This window comes from Dictyostelium purpureum (assembly GCF_000190715.1).
Source record: "Dictyostelium purpureum unplaced genomic scaffold DICPUscaffold_206, whole genome shotgun sequence".
In the NCBI taxonomy this organism is placed as follows: domain Eukaryota; phylum Evosea; class Eumycetozoa; order Dictyosteliales; family Dictyosteliaceae; genus Dictyostelium; species Dictyostelium purpureum.
The window spans coordinates 22,522-38,703 of NW_003519542.1; the positions used below are offsets into that span (position 1 = coordinate 22,522).

The 16,182-nt window shown below is 24.5% G+C and overlaps 6 protein-coding genes across 6 annotated transcripts; 3 read left to right on the plus strand and 3 right to left on the minus strand.

Moving 5' to 3' along the window:
* Window positions 1-71: 71 nt before the first annotated feature.
* On the plus strand, window positions 72-2,650 carry DICPUDRAFT_56468 (uncharacterized protein; the record flags this gene model as incomplete). The annotated part of the gene is made up of 4 exons (XM_003290058.1): window positions 72-1,158; window positions 1,236-1,564; window positions 1,638-1,912; window positions 1,990-2,650. 4 exons carry the CDS (start codon window positions 72-74, stop codon window positions 2,585-2,587), a joined length of 2,289 nt encoding a protein of 762 aa, XP_003290106.1. The 3' UTR covers window positions 2,588-2,650.
* Window positions 2,651-3,287: 637 nt separating this feature from the next.
* Window positions 3,288-7,160, plus strand: DICPUDRAFT_98580 (uncharacterized protein; the record flags this gene model as incomplete). Its single annotated transcript, XM_003290059.1, has 7 exons — window positions 3,288-3,452; window positions 3,524-4,092; window positions 4,171-4,276; window positions 4,339-4,770; window positions 4,838-4,975; window positions 5,049-5,271; window positions 5,348-7,160. The coding sequence occupies 7 exons, from the start codon at window positions 3,288-3,290 to the stop codon at window positions 7,060-7,062; spliced, it is 3,348 nt and encodes a 1,115-aa protein (XP_003290107.1). The 3' UTR covers window positions 7,063-7,160.
* A 55-nt stretch (window positions 7,161-7,215) lies between these two features.
* On the minus strand, window positions 7,216-8,209 carry DICPUDRAFT_80861 (uncharacterized protein; the record flags this gene model as incomplete). Its single annotated transcript, XM_003290069.1, has 4 exons — window positions 7,216-7,556; window positions 7,630-7,756; window positions 7,830-7,999; window positions 8,179-8,209. 4 exons carry the CDS (start codon window positions 8,207-8,209, stop codon window positions 7,216-7,218), a joined length of 669 nt encoding a protein of 222 aa, XP_003290117.1.
* A 536-nt stretch (window positions 8,210-8,745) lies between these two features.
* DICPUDRAFT_95056 (uncharacterized protein) lies at window positions 8,746-10,520 on the minus strand (the record flags this gene model as incomplete). Its single annotated transcript, XM_003290070.1, has 5 exons — window positions 8,746-9,040; window positions 9,133-9,692; window positions 9,773-9,958; window positions 10,087-10,172; window positions 10,451-10,520. 5 exons carry the CDS (start codon window positions 10,518-10,520, stop codon window positions 8,914-8,916), a joined length of 1,029 nt encoding a protein of 342 aa, XP_003290118.1. The 3' UTR covers window positions 8,746-8,913.
* Window positions 10,521-11,789: 1,269 nt separating this feature from the next.
* DICPUDRAFT_36820 (uncharacterized protein) lies at window positions 11,790-12,221 on the plus strand (the record flags this gene model as incomplete). The annotated part of the gene is made up of 2 exons (XM_003290060.1): window positions 11,790-11,884; window positions 12,137-12,221. Coding segments are annotated over 2 exons (180 nt in total), but the record flags the coding sequence as incomplete, so codon positions are not given.
* Window positions 12,222-12,575: 354 nt separating this feature from the next.
* DICPUDRAFT_88808 (uncharacterized protein) lies at window positions 12,576-16,104 on the minus strand (the record flags this gene model as incomplete). The annotated part of the gene is made up of 6 exons (XM_003290071.1): window positions 12,576-14,041; window positions 14,189-14,413; window positions 14,546-15,551; window positions 15,619-15,770; window positions 15,855-15,931; window positions 16,034-16,104. The coding sequence occupies 6 exons, from the start codon at window positions 16,102-16,104 to the stop codon at window positions 12,576-12,578; spliced, it is 2,997 nt and encodes a 998-aa protein (XP_003290119.1).
* Between the last annotated feature and the right edge of the window lie 78 nt (window positions 16,105-16,182).

Sequence of the window (16,182 nt, forward strand, 5' to 3'; positions counted from 1 at the left end):
TCTTGTTTATTAAAAAAAATTTAATATGAAAATATTATTTATAAAATTATCCTAATAACCTTAATAATAAAATGTATAATAATAATAGTATTTACAAAAATTTAATTAGAATTTTTATAGTTTTAATAAATTTTAAAATAATATATAGTATCGAATTCAAAGGAGAAAAAGGGGATATAGCATTATTAGATAACGAGTATAGAAATAGAGAACCAATTAAATTAGAGGATATATTGTTTGGGAAGACTATAGAGAATGGGCTTGTTAAAGAACTAAATGTTGGTAATGAGAAGTGCCAAAAGGTTGATTTGGATGTGGTATGGGAAACAGTATTGGCATCAACGATTCCCAATACACCATTGATCACTGATCAACTATCAGTTAGTGATAATGGTCAATTAACAGGTGATAAATATATTGTAGTAGCAAATTCACACACATATATTGATGTTATCAATGGTAGAGATGGTGATAGATTAATAGGGTGGCCATTTATTATACCAGATTCATCATTTGCATCAAGCCCACTTTTATACGACATTGATGGTGATCAATCATTAGATATTATGGTAACAACAACCGATGCAGAAATGGTTTTCATCTCTTCCAATGGTATGGCTATTCGTGAAAAGTCATTGAAGGTACCACCATTAAAAATTAAAAAACTTTGGCATGAGGGCATTGGTGGTAACCATGTTGATGCTGCTTTTTCACTCTACAACAAAGATAATAAAAAATTTGCCATTCAAAAACAAATCGAACTTCAAAGACAAAACGAAGAGGCTAATAAAAAAGAAGATCAACAACAGCAACAACAACAAAAATTAACTGTATTAGAACAAGGAAAGGATGATGAGTACGATCCATTATACTCATTGGCCTATGACAAATGGTTAAATCAAAATAAATGGTTCTCGAGAAAAGATGACTCTTATACTTGGGTAGATAGCCACGTTTTAGCAACACCAGTTATTGCAGATATCGATGATGATGGTATTAAAGAGTTAATAGTTTCAGTTAGCTATTACTATGATCAAGAGAAATATGCTAATCCAATTTATAGATCAAAATTAGAATCTGATATTTTAATAGAGAATTATATTGCCGGCGGTATTACAGTATTTGATCTATCAACAGGTGATATTAAATGGCAAACCCGTAAGTTTCAAAAAAAAAAAAATGAAAAACAGAATAAAACTAAATACTAATTTTTTTTATTTTTACCATTATTATAGATTTAGATTTAACAACTGATAAAACTGCATTTAAAGGATCAATATATGGATCACCTACAGTTGTAGACTTGGATGGGGATGGTAAGTTGGAGATTATTATTGGCACAGCATTAGGATTTGTTTATGTTTTAAATCATTTAGGTAATCCATGGGAGGGAAATTATCCATTAGTATTGGACTCTGTATTTACTCAAATTGTAACCGAAGATTTAAATGCTGATGGTAAATTAGAGTTAATTGTATTTGATAATAATGGTAATATTGTTTGTTTCTCATACAATGGTGATCAAATTTGGGACAATAAAGTTTCATCGGGTAAATCAGAATTTGTAAGTAGTTTAAATAACAACACAGATAATATAAATAAACACTAATCTAAATTTTATATAAAAATAAATAAAGCCTGCTTCTATTGGTGATATTGATGGCGATGGTATTTTAGATGTAGTTTTATCAACATTCAATGCAGGTATTTTTGCATGGAACGGTATGACCGGTAAATCACTAGAAGGCTTCCCAATCAAATTTGAATCATCAATTATTTCACCATTATTATTATTGGATACCGATAATTCAAATGGAGGTATGACAATATTTGTACATGCTGATGATGGTATGGTTTATTCTATCAATGGAAAAGATAGATGTGTAAATAGAATTGATATTGGTGATTTTTCGTATGTATCATTTATTGTTTTATTTTAACATTCAGTTGATTTATGTACTAATTTCCATATCATTTTATTTTTTAAAGGATTACAAAAATTTTATCAAGTGATTTAACAGGCGATGGTAATTTAAATCTATTATTATCAACCTATGATCACAAAATGTATTGTTTAAATGTTAATGGTGTACCATATTCATCAAGGAAATCAGTGGAGGCATATAATCCAAATGGTAATTCATTTACATCATATTCCAGAGAAGCACCAACAGGTGTTATGATTTTACCATCATATAGAAATTTACGTGATATAACAGGTAGCGAATTAAATTTAGAATTTTTAATTATGGATCAAAAGGGCTTGGTTGTTAACAACGCAAAGAATATTAAATATACAGTTTCAATTTACTTTGGTCAAATTAGGCTATTTAGGGATGTTTACTTTACAACTGGTATAAAACAAGTTTCAATTACAATACCATCCGCACTCAGCAGAACTGATCCTAATTCACTTAGAGTAGAGATGGTAAACTCAAATGGTCAATCATATCACGATTCTATCATAATCTCATTTAACCATTACTTTTATAGATTATTAAAATTTATTATAATTTTACCAATTATTATTTCAACAACCTTAATATTAATACACCAAAATAGTTCAAATAAATCAATTTTATCTTAAAAGAAATATGGTATAAATAAAGTAAAAATAAAATAGAAACAAAAAAAAAAATATTTAAAACATAAAATCAATCATTTGTTTATTAATTAAAAGAAGTATATCAAAAAAAAAAAAAAAAAAAACCATTTTATTTTATAGATAGAGTTTATGTGTCTAAATATTAAAAAAAAAAAACAATTAAGGAAAAATATTATAATATTCATTGACCCACAATATATTTGGATTTTTTTTAAATTTTTATTTTTTTTTATTTTTTTTTTTATTTTTTAAATTTTAATTTTTATTTTTACTTATTAATTTTATTTTTGTTGAATTGTAAAACATAATCTTTTTTTATTTTTATCATTATTATTTTTATCATTATTATTTTTATCATTATTATTTTTATCATTATTATTTTTATCCACTCTTATAAAACATAATAAAGCAATCCACCTCATTTAAATAATAAATAATAAAACAAAACTATATTTTTTATAATAATAAAAAACTAATAATTCAAGTAATTCAAGAAATTTTTTAAAAAATTTTTAAAAAAATTAAAAAAAACAAAAATAATTTGAAAATACAAAAAAATAAAAATTATAAAAAATAGCAATAATAACACATCATAAAAAGATTTAAATTTTTTTATATTATATCTATTACTCTGTTAAGATATGATATAACTTAAGAAAAAATAAAAATAAAAATAAAGAAAATGAATGAAAGCAGAGAACAAGTTATAGAGTCGCTAGTCAAGAATATACTAGAAAGATCAAAGGAAGATTTCTATAGTTATGACGATTGGTCATTATCGAAAAAACAGATTAGAGAACTATGCGAAAATTCTACACCAAACAATTTAAGATATTCAATTTGGAAGGTAAATATAATATAAACATACATGTTTCTTTAAAGTTGTAACTAATAATTTTTATGTTTTATAAATTCTAGCATATAGTGCAACAGGGTGATCAAGATTTTGAAAATGAAAACAAATCAGCATCACCACAATATAAATCAATAGCAGATATTAGTTTAGAAATGTTACAAAGTGATTGTTTACAAGTTTCACAAGATTATAATTTAATTTCGCAAATAAAATCATTTAATAACAACTCATCAACATATTCATTTGATAGTTTTAAAAATATGGACAATGATACGAATCAAGCAACATCCAACTCCTCTGAAGCATCAGAGAATGTAAACCCACTCTCTGCAAGTGTTGAAAAAGCAACACTATCAACATTGACCACAGTTTCCATTGGCGATAGACTTTCAAGATTTGTAATTTATTTTTGTAACAAAACAACTAGGGGCTATAGTATCGATGTAGTAAAGTTAATGATTCCTTTCGTGGTTTTATCAATTGTTGAAGAAATTAATTTTATCAAAAATACTAAATCTATATTATATCAAAACCCAACCGAACAAAATTGGATGTCTCTTTCAATCAAAGTAGTCGAAACTTTATCGAATAGCGGTGTTTTTCAATATGATATTGCCAATCCAATTTTATTGTATGTATTTATAGATAGATTAATAAATAAATAAACTTTTTTATTTATTAATAAATTTTATTTTTTTTGATATTTTAGGTGCGAAAGTGAAATGTTCAGAATTCTACTTTTATATCATGACCCAGTATTATCACACTTTTTAAACCAAAGAACCGTTAGTTCGATGCATTACTTTTATGAATGGGTAATTAATACATCATATTTTATTTATAGTAATTTAGAATATTTATTAATTTTTTTTTTTAGATCAATCATTTGTTTTGTGGATGTATAGATATTAAATTTTTAGTTCAACTTTGGGATTTGTTTTTGTATCATGATAATCAAGATTTTTATATCTATTTTGCTGCTGCCTTGATTATATCTAAAAGAGAGCAAATATTATCAATTAATGGTACAGCTAAAGAAATCATGCAGTTATTAGAAGAGAAAAATATTGTAAATAGTTTATCGAATCAACTTAAATTACCAGGACTTATAAAGAAAGCAGAGGCATTAAGATCATCAACTCCACTTACATTTATTAGAAATTGGGATAGATTTTATACTTACTGTAAAGATCCACTCTCACCAAAATTAGAATCAATTAAAACCATTTACTTTGAATATAAATATGCTGTTTGCATGGGTATGGAGGTCGAGGAGTTAATTTTAAATTCAAAGTTGGGAAAAGAACATGTAAGCTATATTAATAAGACTTGTAATATTTGAATTTATATACTAATTCTTAAAAAAATTTTAATAGGAAATATGGGAAAAATTTGCATACTATTGTCAAAATGATGATTTACAAAAGTTACCATTATTTGTTTTTGATTCTAGACCATATAGATACTATAAAAGTGGAAAATTCCCTGAGTCATTCCATTTACCACCAGGTTTGGTATGTATTCATGTTTAAATTTTTAAATATGCAATAAATATTTACTCCCTTTATTATAACTATTATTATGCAGCTAGTAACACAGCCAGAAGAATTCCAAAGAGTTATACAGTCATTCATTGATATGAAGGGCGTTACCCATTTTGCATTTTATGATAATTGGCAACAATTCCAAAATCCAAACTCAGCAAACGATGATGCTGACTCGAACGATAATGGTGATGTAAATATGAATATTTTAAAATTTCTTAAAGAGGGCTTCCCATATATTTGTAAAGTACCCAGTGGTTATAAAAGTAAAGTATCTATATCATATTATTTATTATTTTTTAAAATTATTTTTATTAATATTTTTTTTTTTTAAATTGTTAGAAATTCATGATATTTTCTTATCAAAAGGTATCGAACTACCAGCTCATTTTACTGATAAATGCCCAGTTTGTAATCCAGCTGCATTTAATAATACATTACCAGTCTCAGAGCCATCATCACCACTCCCAAATACTGAACAAACTCAAAGAGAAAAGTGGTTTTCAAAATTAAGAGGATTCGGTAGACAATCACAACAAATGCAACCATTACCACAGCAACCACAACAACCACAGCAACCAGAAAGTGACTCTTTAAGAAAAACAGCCCTTGGATTTTTTAGAGATAAATTAAAAATTAGAGATAAATCATCCATATACGAAAATGATTCGAGCTCAATAAATAACAATACTAATAAACCTAATGATAACAATAGTTTCAAAAATAATGATAATAGCAATGATAAAACCGATACAACCACCAACAACTCACCCACAAGCAATAATGGATCCCAAAGAGCAAGATCAGAGAATTTAACAATTGGTTCAAATAGAACACCAACCAAGACTGGTGGAAATTCAAAAATATTAAGCGCACCATTAAACCAAAGTGGTTCAAGGAACAATAGTGATATTACTAATAATAACATTGGTGTTATTAACAGTCCATTAAATATTAGTAATTTATCAGCATCTCCAAACCCAACTAATCAAAACAGTTTAGATTTTAATGGTAATAATATTTCAACATTGGATATAAATGGAAATAATATAAATCTTTCCCAAAATAATAATATAAAAACCAATAATGATAATAGTAATAATAATGATAATAATATGAATAATAATATGAATAATAATATGAATAATATGAATAGCTCAACTTTAAATACTAGCGTCTCTGGTACAAGCCCATTAACATCAAGTAAACAAGGTTGGACAAGCTCAAGCCCATTAACATCAAGTCAATCAACAAACAATAGCAATATCAATGATGCATCTAGTACAAGTCCATTAACATCAAGTAAGCAAAGTTGGTCAAGCTCAAGCCCATTAACCACAAGCCAATCAAATTTAATTTCATCAATATGGAGCACATCAAAGAACCCATTTTATTTACCAAATTTAGCACCATTTATTATGGACTTTAAAGATGATGAAGATGAATACTATGAAAAAGGAAAGAAATACTATTACTATATTGACGAAAATGATTTTCCAACACCAAACGAATCTGACTATCTCATTGATAAAGAAAAATATGAAAAAGAGAACATTGAAGCCAAAAAAGAATTTGAAAAAGAATATAAAGGTATTGATTTATGGTTAGAATGCAAGTGTTCATTATTTGAATGTCAAGAAGCTATCCAACCAAATCCATCAATCGAGGAACCAATCCTATCTGATGTCGGCACCCAGAGTGATATAGCCTCAACTGCCACAGCTAAAAACAAATCAAATCTCGCTCAAGATGACAAGAAGAGATACATTATTATTAAAGACAAAAATGTTATTGTTCTAGCAGAGCATCCAACTTTTTGTGGGTATGTTAAAATCGATTTCCAATATAGCTTAAACTCAATAGAACGTATTTCATACAAGAAGAACACACCAAATCTTTTAGAATTCAGTTTCAATGATAATAATAACAATGGTGACATTAAAACAGTAGAAAATATTGACGATACTTTATCAACAACATCACAAAAAGATATTTTTAAAAAATCTTATATTTTTGAAGACTCTGCTTTAATTTTAAAAGTTATAAATAATCATTAAAAAAAAAAAAAAAAAAAAAAAAAAAAGCTTACAGCACCACCAATTATTGTAGATTTAAAATATAATAAAATAAAATAAAAAAAATAATTTCTTTGTACAAATTTATATATTATAACATATTTTTATTATTTAATTTAAATAACAATAAACTTCTTATATATAATTATATTGATTTCCATTTAGTACTGAGTATAAACTGTCTATTAAAATCTCTTCTTCCTTGTCACCATTATCTTTTAGAGCCAACACAAAAGAATTTTCATTATATTTCTTTAAAACTATGTGTGACTCGGTACTATTATAATTTATATTTAAAGAGTGGTGCATGATATTATCTATATCCATACCCTCCCTAAATCTGTGTGTAAATATTGAAATACTTGAATGGGTAATTGAACTACCCTTATCATTTTCTTTTCTTCCAACACTTGCTAATTTGTTTATTTTAATTCTTCTATCGGTTAATTTATCCAATTTGAATTTATCTACAATTTCTATATTTAAAAAAATAAAAAACAGTTATTAATATAAAAAAATAAAATTTTAAAATTTTAAAACAATATTTACCTGGAGGGAAATTTCCTTTCTTTTTAGCTGTTGTTATACAACTTAATTCTGAACCAGTATAACCTTCTATAATTACAGGTTTATAGGTTTTTATTTTAGATTTTTTATTTAATGAAAGCAAAATTTCCTTTATTATTAAATAGTGAAAAAAATAATTAATAATTAAAAATAAAAAATTTTAAAAAATAATTTATACATACAAATGGGTCTTCTTTTAAGTTACAAATAGTTAAGCATTCTGCTTTTTTATATAAAAACTTGTTTCTTTCAAAATCTTTTTCATAGGGGAAAATAAAATGAAAATTAATAGAGTTTGAGGTATATTTTTCTAAAACTATTGTGGTTATAAAAAATACATAGAAACCTATAACTAAAATTAAAAAAAAGAAATTAATATAAAAAAATATTATTTTTTTATTTTTAGGGTATACAAACTAATTATTAATAAAAGAACCATAAAATAATGAACTATTATTTCCAACTTTCTTGTAAATCTTGTTTCCTCTCTTTCATCTCGGTTCGAATTTGATAAAGGAGGAAAAATAGTACCTTGGAATCCAACTCTTATTTCATCGTCCATTTTATTTTCTATATTTATAATAAAAAATAGTAAATAAAAAAAAAAATTAAAATGGTGTATACATAAAATTTTAGTTTCTATGTAAATAATATATTTTAATTATATTATTGTTTGCAAGATTTTAAATTTACAAAATAGAGTTTGAAAAAAAATAAAATATTTTATTTCATCAAAGCTTTAAAGATCTTAAAAGATAAACATTCTAAATCTTTTTTTAAAATTTATTTTATATCTTAAAACATTTATTTTATATAATTAAATTTAAATTTTATATTTTTATAAATTTTTTTATTTTTTATTTTTATTTTATTTTTTTATTTTTTTAATTTATTTTTTATTTTTTCCATTTTTGTAAAATAGAATTAAATAATTTATTTTTTTATTTATTTTTATAATTTTAAATAATTATTTTTTTAATAGATATCTTTTAAAAAAAAAAGTTGTAAATTTTATTTCGTTTTAACACTTTTGTTTTTACTAAAAAATAAAAATAAAAATAAAAAATAAATAAAAATAAAAATAAAAAAAAATATTTTGTAATTAATGTACTGTTTATTTTTAAATAAATATTGTTTATTAGTTTTTTTTAATCAACAACTAAGATTATCTTTGCTATATGATTTATTTTTTGAATATTACTATTTTTTTTTTTTTTTTTGATTTTTTTTGAAGTTTTTTTTCTTTAATTATATTATATAAATTGTTTAAATAACCTTGAATTTGTTTTTGGCTTCAAGGGCTTTAACGTGCCAGATGACGATATTACCATCTAAACCACTAGTTGAGAAGTCTGAAACAACACCACCAACACTCTTGAATGGAACGATAGTACTAAAAATTAATTAAAAAAGAAAGGTAATGATAAAGTTAATAACCTATACTAATTATCTATAATATCTACTATGTATATACGGTCTACTTACGTAACACAATTTTGATGAACAGTTGTAAGTTTTTTATCACTTGATTTAGATTCACCAAGATCAACTTTATTTTGGAAAAGTTTACGAGCTGAGGTAGCTTCAGCAGCACCAGCATTATCTGAACCTTTATCCATTTCATCAGAGTATTTCCAACCATTTTGGTTAGTGATTAAAATTGGAGCACAATCGTAACCAACACCAGCAATTGAATTTTCAGTGATGTAAAGAAGATCTCTTAATGGTAAACCACGTAATCTAACTTTTTCGACAGTTGGTGGATTGGTGGCAAAGTTGGCAACAGCAAAAGTACTGTCATGTGATGAGAAAGCTAATGATGAACCTGATGGTGACCATTTAAGAGCATGGACCCAACTGGCACATTGGTCAAATTCGAAAATTGGTTCGCCGAATGGAACTTCACCGTATGGACGAGTAACATTACGACCATCAGCTTTTTTGACGTAAGCATCAAAAACTCTAACTTTGTAATCACTTGATGAAGTGGCTAATAATAAATTGTTTGGATGCCAGTCAACCTTTAATACAGTTGATTTGTGTTTCTTGATGTGATTTGAAGCCCACCAGTCGTGTTCTTCTTCGGAAGAAACAAATACATACTAATTTAGCACCAGTTTGCAACGGCAAATTTGTTTTCTTGTGGTGACCATTTAACATGAGTAGCAGCTCTGTTAATACGGAGTAAAACTAAAACTGGTTTCCATTGACCATCTTTAAAAGTCCAAACGTAAGCATTACGATCTTGTGATGAAGTTAAAATACGATTAGTTTTTGGTGCCCAATCAATTGAAGTAACAACTTGATCGTGCTATAATATATAATAAAAATATAATTTTATTTATTTTAAAAAAAAAAAAAAAAAAAAATTTTGTTAATATCTAATTGATGGTTTCATTGCAATATATTTTATAATAATAAAAATAATATGATATTTACTTCAGCTAAAACATGTTCGACAACCCATGAGGTACCTTGTTTGGCATAGATGTGAACTTCATTGTTATTTGGGCATAAAGCAACTCCTATAATTTAAAAAAAAAAAAATTTATTAGCATTTAAATTTTTAAATATTACATCTATTGTTGCTATTATATTGTTTCTATGATTAAATATTGATTGTGTTGATTATAAACAATAGGGATATTATTATAATAAGAAGTTTATTTATTTATTTTTTTTTTTATTTTATTTTTTTTTTTTGAAATTGATCATCCACATATTAATTAAATTTTGTGATTATTATTATTATTATTACTATTGACTGTTAACTATTAATTAATAACTAATTAGTGATATGTACTTGATCTATCAGCATTCCAAGCATGAGCAGTAATGCATTGAGCTAAGTGGTCAATATCATAAGCAGACATTTTAATTTGATTTATTATAATACAATTATTTTTTACAAGGGTTTATATATATATAAATAAAAATTATGAAAAAAAAAAACTATAGAGTTTTTGATTGATTGTTAAATTTATAGGCTATAAAAAACAAAACACAAAAAATCTCTAATATCGAATGAATTCTCTAATTATTTAAATACACAAATAAAAAGAAAATATTGTCAATAAAAAAAAAATAATTAAAAAAAAAAAAAAAAAAAAAAATTTAAAAAATTTTAAATCCAAAAAATTTTAAAATTTTAAAATAAAAAAAAAAAAAAATTTTTTAAAAAAAAAAAAAAATGGCTTTCAAGCCATTTTTTTAGTTTCTTTAATTTAAATGGAAAATAAAATCTATATTCATATTACTTTAAAAAAAAAATGAAAAAAAAAAAAAAGTTATAATTAAAGTAATAAATATATAAACAAAAACATGTAAAAAAAATGAAAAAAAAAAAATAAAAAAAAAAATAAAAGAAAAATAAAAATGAAAAAAATGAAAAAATGAAGTAAAGTAAAAAAAATATCACATTCCAAATATATGTTGCAACACTTTTTTTTTTTTTTGCTATAAGCTTCAATTAAAGATATTTTTTTTTTTTTTTTATAAAAATTATTATATTTATATTTATATTTATATTTATATTTACATTTATATTTATATTTATATTTATGTTCATATTCATAGGTATTTATATTAACAATAAAATTTGGATGATCAATAATGCATGTTCAATCATGGACATATTAAAAATGAAAAAAATAAAAAATAAAAAAATAAAAAAATAAAAAATAAAAATAAAAAAAGAAAATAATATATAAAAAAATTAACTAAAAAAAATAAATTAATATTTATTATTATTCATTATTATTATTTTTTTATTTTTTTATTTTTTGTGTTTTTCTATATTTGTATTACAATTAAATATTAGTTCAAAAAAAAAAGTCAAAACACACATAAAAAAAAGTCAAAACACACAAAGTATCATCATAAAAAAAAAATTTTTTAAAAAAATTAAAAAATACAATTTTTTTTTTTAAAAAAAAAAAATATAATTTTCTTTTTAAATTTTTTCATTTCACCATCACTATATATAAATTCATAAAATGAGGTAAAATTAATATATATTTATAATGTTTGGTTATTATTGTGTTTTATTATTAAGTTATTAATAATCAAAAGCAATAGTTGTATATAAAAAAAAAAAAAAAGGTATGGCTTATTAATAGGTTTTTTTTAATTATATTAATAATAGACGTCAAAACGCAAGAGCTCCAGCCACCGTTAACAAAGGTAGCAGCGGTTTAGGTATGAAAGTTTACTCAAAAGATGCTATTGGCTTAAAAGTGTAAGTTGTTATAAAAATATCATTATATTACAAATATCGATATAATTTTTCTAACCTATTTCTATTTTATTTATAATTCAAATCTATTTATATATAAATACGAATTTTATTATTGAAATTAACCTTGTTAATAAAAAATCAATTATGATATTAAACAATTTATATGACAACTATATCAAATCAACAAATAAACAAAAACGACAACCATAACAACATAACAAAAATAACAATAACAACTATTTATAATATTAGTGGTCCAACTGCTGTCCTTTTCATGAGTTTAATTTTTATCGCTTTTGTCATCATTTTACACATCTGGGGCAAATACACTCGTTAAATATAATTTAAAATAGAAAAACAACGCAAATAATACGTTTATCAACAAGAATATATCAAAAATAACGCATTAGCCACAAAACAACAATCCAACCAATTTTATAAATAAATTTTCTTTGTAAATCTTTTTTTCTTTTAAAACTATAAATTTAATATTTTAGAATTTTTCATATATAAAAAACTGGATTTTATTTGAATATAAAATTATTACTAAAAATAAAATTTTAATAATAATATAAAATAATTGTTTATTTTTTGAAAAAAAAAACAAATAATAAAACAATACAAATGTTGTTATTATTTTTTTATTTATTTTTATTTATTTTTTTATTTTTATAAAAATTAAATAAATTCATTAATTTTCCCAATGTTGTTTGTATAGTTGAACAAGCATTTGCATAAACCAAATTTGATCTAACATTCTTATATGTGCAGATCTACCTATAACACCATCAACACCTTTATGGGCTTCAAAAATAACATTGATTTTAATAAATCTTGGTAATGATTTGATTTGTTGTTCCCTTGAGCTTATTGTACCGCCATTATTGTTGCTACTTTGGAAACTACTATTGCCAATAAAGCTTAATAAACTGCTGCCATTACTTTTTGTAAAGGATGTTGATGTTTTTGAAGATGTATTTAATCTTATTGGATCTAATAAATTTTGAACCATTTTTTTTAAAGTTTGGATATGTTTGCTAGAGTTTTCTTTGCCTGAATCAACTTTGGGTACTTCAATCCTGGCGCTGTGGTATGGTACATAGCCGTCTTGTTCAGAGCTAATTAAGAAAACATATTGAAAGTATTCGAATGATTTGGCCTGACTGAGTTTATAGAGATAGCAATCTGTTAGGTTTGGAGCATCTTGCATTAGCAATTGTTTTAAACATGTAGAGCTAGTGAACTTTTGCCAAACCCACAATGCGGAGGTAACAATTGAAGTACTTGAAACAGATTTGGTACCAAGATGTGGCGACGATAAACTAATATAGCTGTGGAGTTTAGAAAGGTATGGTTTTAATTTATTTGAAGTGAGAGCACTTCTCACTACTAAACCACCTAATGAATGTCCTAAAAAGCTAATTTTAGCAATTTGCATTAAATTATTCTCATAGAGATATTCATGAAGTTCTTGTGCTATTTTTTCACCCATTTGTTGTATATCCTCCAAAGTGTTCTCTTCGATTGATGAACATATTAAAAAAACAAAATTTGGGAAGTGTAGTTGAAAATAGTTTTTAAATTGCCTTAAGTCATATGAGCTACCTGATAAACCATGTACAAATACAAATAGATGTTTAAATTGCTGAGTTGTTGATGGTACATTGAATTTATTATTAAACGATGATTCACTATCTTGTTGTGCTTGTATTAATTGTTGTTTTGATTTTTGTTGTTGTTGTTGATCTTCTTCAATTTGCTCTTTGTGAATTTTTAAAATATGTTCAAAAAATATTGGCATTGAGTGGTATACTGAATCTGGTTTTAATGGGATGTGTTGAATTTTAAATGGTTTATAGTTAAAAAATGTTGGATTTGTTGATAGGAAACATGACGATGGAATACTTGTATCTGATAATAAGAGGTCATCAGCCGATTGGATGTATTGTACCATTTTTTGAACTCTGAATCCCCATTTATCTATACATTTCTTTTCATAATTTATTGAGCTTCTAAAACAATACTCTCTTGAGACCATTTGGTAAACAACTATAAAATTATTCCACAACTTTGTAATTTGTTCTGATAAATTTTGAAAATTTAATAAAATGGTTTTCCACTTCATTATAATATTATTTTGTGATTGAATATAGTTTGCTACATAGTTATTAATATTATTGTTATTAATTTTATTATTATTATGATTGTGGTTATTATTATGATTAGGATTGTTATTGTTTGATTGATTACTTAAAATTAAATCATTTCCTTGGTTTATTATTGTTGAGATTCCATTACTGCTACCTACTGGTAATGAATAGTGTGAGTGTGGAAGATTATTTTGATAATTATTTAGTGTTGGTATATTATTAAGTGAGTTGTTTAAATTGGTGGGTGAAAATGATGATACTGATGATGTTGGTGATAGGTTGCTATTGTTTGCATTATCTTGAGTGGTCATATAATCACTGATAATTTGATTGCTAATTTCTTGGCTATTTCTAAGGAAAGATTTCTTTCTATTGTTTGCTAAATCAGATTCAACAGTTTTTATTGCCACCTTCCATGAGCCACTGCCATTGCTATTATGACTACTATTTGTATAGCCGCTATTGCTGTTGCTATTTGTTTCATCTGAACTGTTGTTTAAACTATCTTGACTAATATTCATAGATTTGTTAGAGTATAGTTTTGGTAGTTGTGTTTGTGGTGATGAAGATTGTTGGGCAGTTGGTTGTTGTAATGGAGATGATGTATTACTGTTATCATTAAAGATATGTCTAGAAAATGGTGGTATATTTAATGGTGGTATATTTGTTACAGATTCGCCCAATGCTATTAGTTGGGATTGCTTTAATAGGGATAGTAAGACTTTGTGTTTATTGCTAAGCCTATAATATGATTCTACATAAAATGATAAAACTTCTGGATATTTGTAGTCAAAGAAATCATTTAAAAAATCTTCTTCGAGGGGTGATGAGTGAATTTGACCCATTGATAAACTTAATCTGCCAATTTTTTGTCTTAATAGTTTTGGTGATGTGCCAATAGGCGAAATGGTAATGTTATTAATGTTGTTATTATTGCTGATTGAAGGTAAGCTTGATAATGAAGATGATGTTGATCCATTTGTACTACTAATATTTGATGTTGAACTATTTACATTATTATTGATTGAGTTTAAAGATGGGGATGAGGAGGATGATTTAATAGTTGGGGATGAGGAAAATGATGATGATGAAGAGGGTGATGTTGAAAGTAATGATTCGTTGCTTTGATGACTATTAGCATAGTTTATACTATTGTCACTTATATTTAAATTGTTATGATTTTGAGATTGATGTGGTGGGGTTGTTGGGTTTAAATTTAAAGTATTAAAGTTTATTAATGACTCAATAGATTGGTGTCTAAATTTAATATCTACCAATGATGTTGCTATCATTACCCTAAATAAGCAAAAGTATAAATCACAAAATGTAATTGGTATATATTGATGTACACCATAGCCTGCTTTGTTAATGCGTATTCTTTGCTGAGATACAACCTTTTCTTGTGGCTGTGATGAGCTTGACATTGAGCTGTATGTAGGTATTGATTCTGTTGAGTCTTCATCAGTTGGGTAGTATACCAATTCAAAATCAATTATTACATTGTTTGAATAGTAGTTCTAGAAAAAATGATTCAATTAGTATTATTGGTCGTAAAAATAGAGATTTATGTTATAGTATACTTACATATAGTGGTAATTCAATTTGAAATGAAACAAAATTACCAAATAAAAAGAATTCGTTAACATATTGTACAAAAAACTTTTTTGATGAATAATAATGTGTATTTAAAATTTCATGTTCTTTAATAATATGACTATAATCTTTATTTAATTTTGCTGTATAAATTTGGTTAGATTATAGATTAATATCTAATATTCAAAAAAGGTTTTTTTTTTTTTTAAAAAATTAATAACACATACGAGTTTGAATAATTGTTGGTTTGGCGATATTTGTAACTTCATTTTCTTGAAATACTTTAACTTTTAAATTATATACACTACAATAATAATAATGGAGGGTTAGTATCTAATGTTTTTTATTTTTAATTTTTCTTTTTTTTTTTATTTTTTTTTTTTTTGTAAATATTATTTATTTTTACCCTTTTCTTAATAAATCAACAACTCTTAAAGACTCTATATATAAAAAAATATTTGTAACTCCATATAACATGTTATTAATCTATTATTATTACTAATATAAAAATATTATTTCGTATTGAAAAAAAATAATATTATTAATAATAATAAA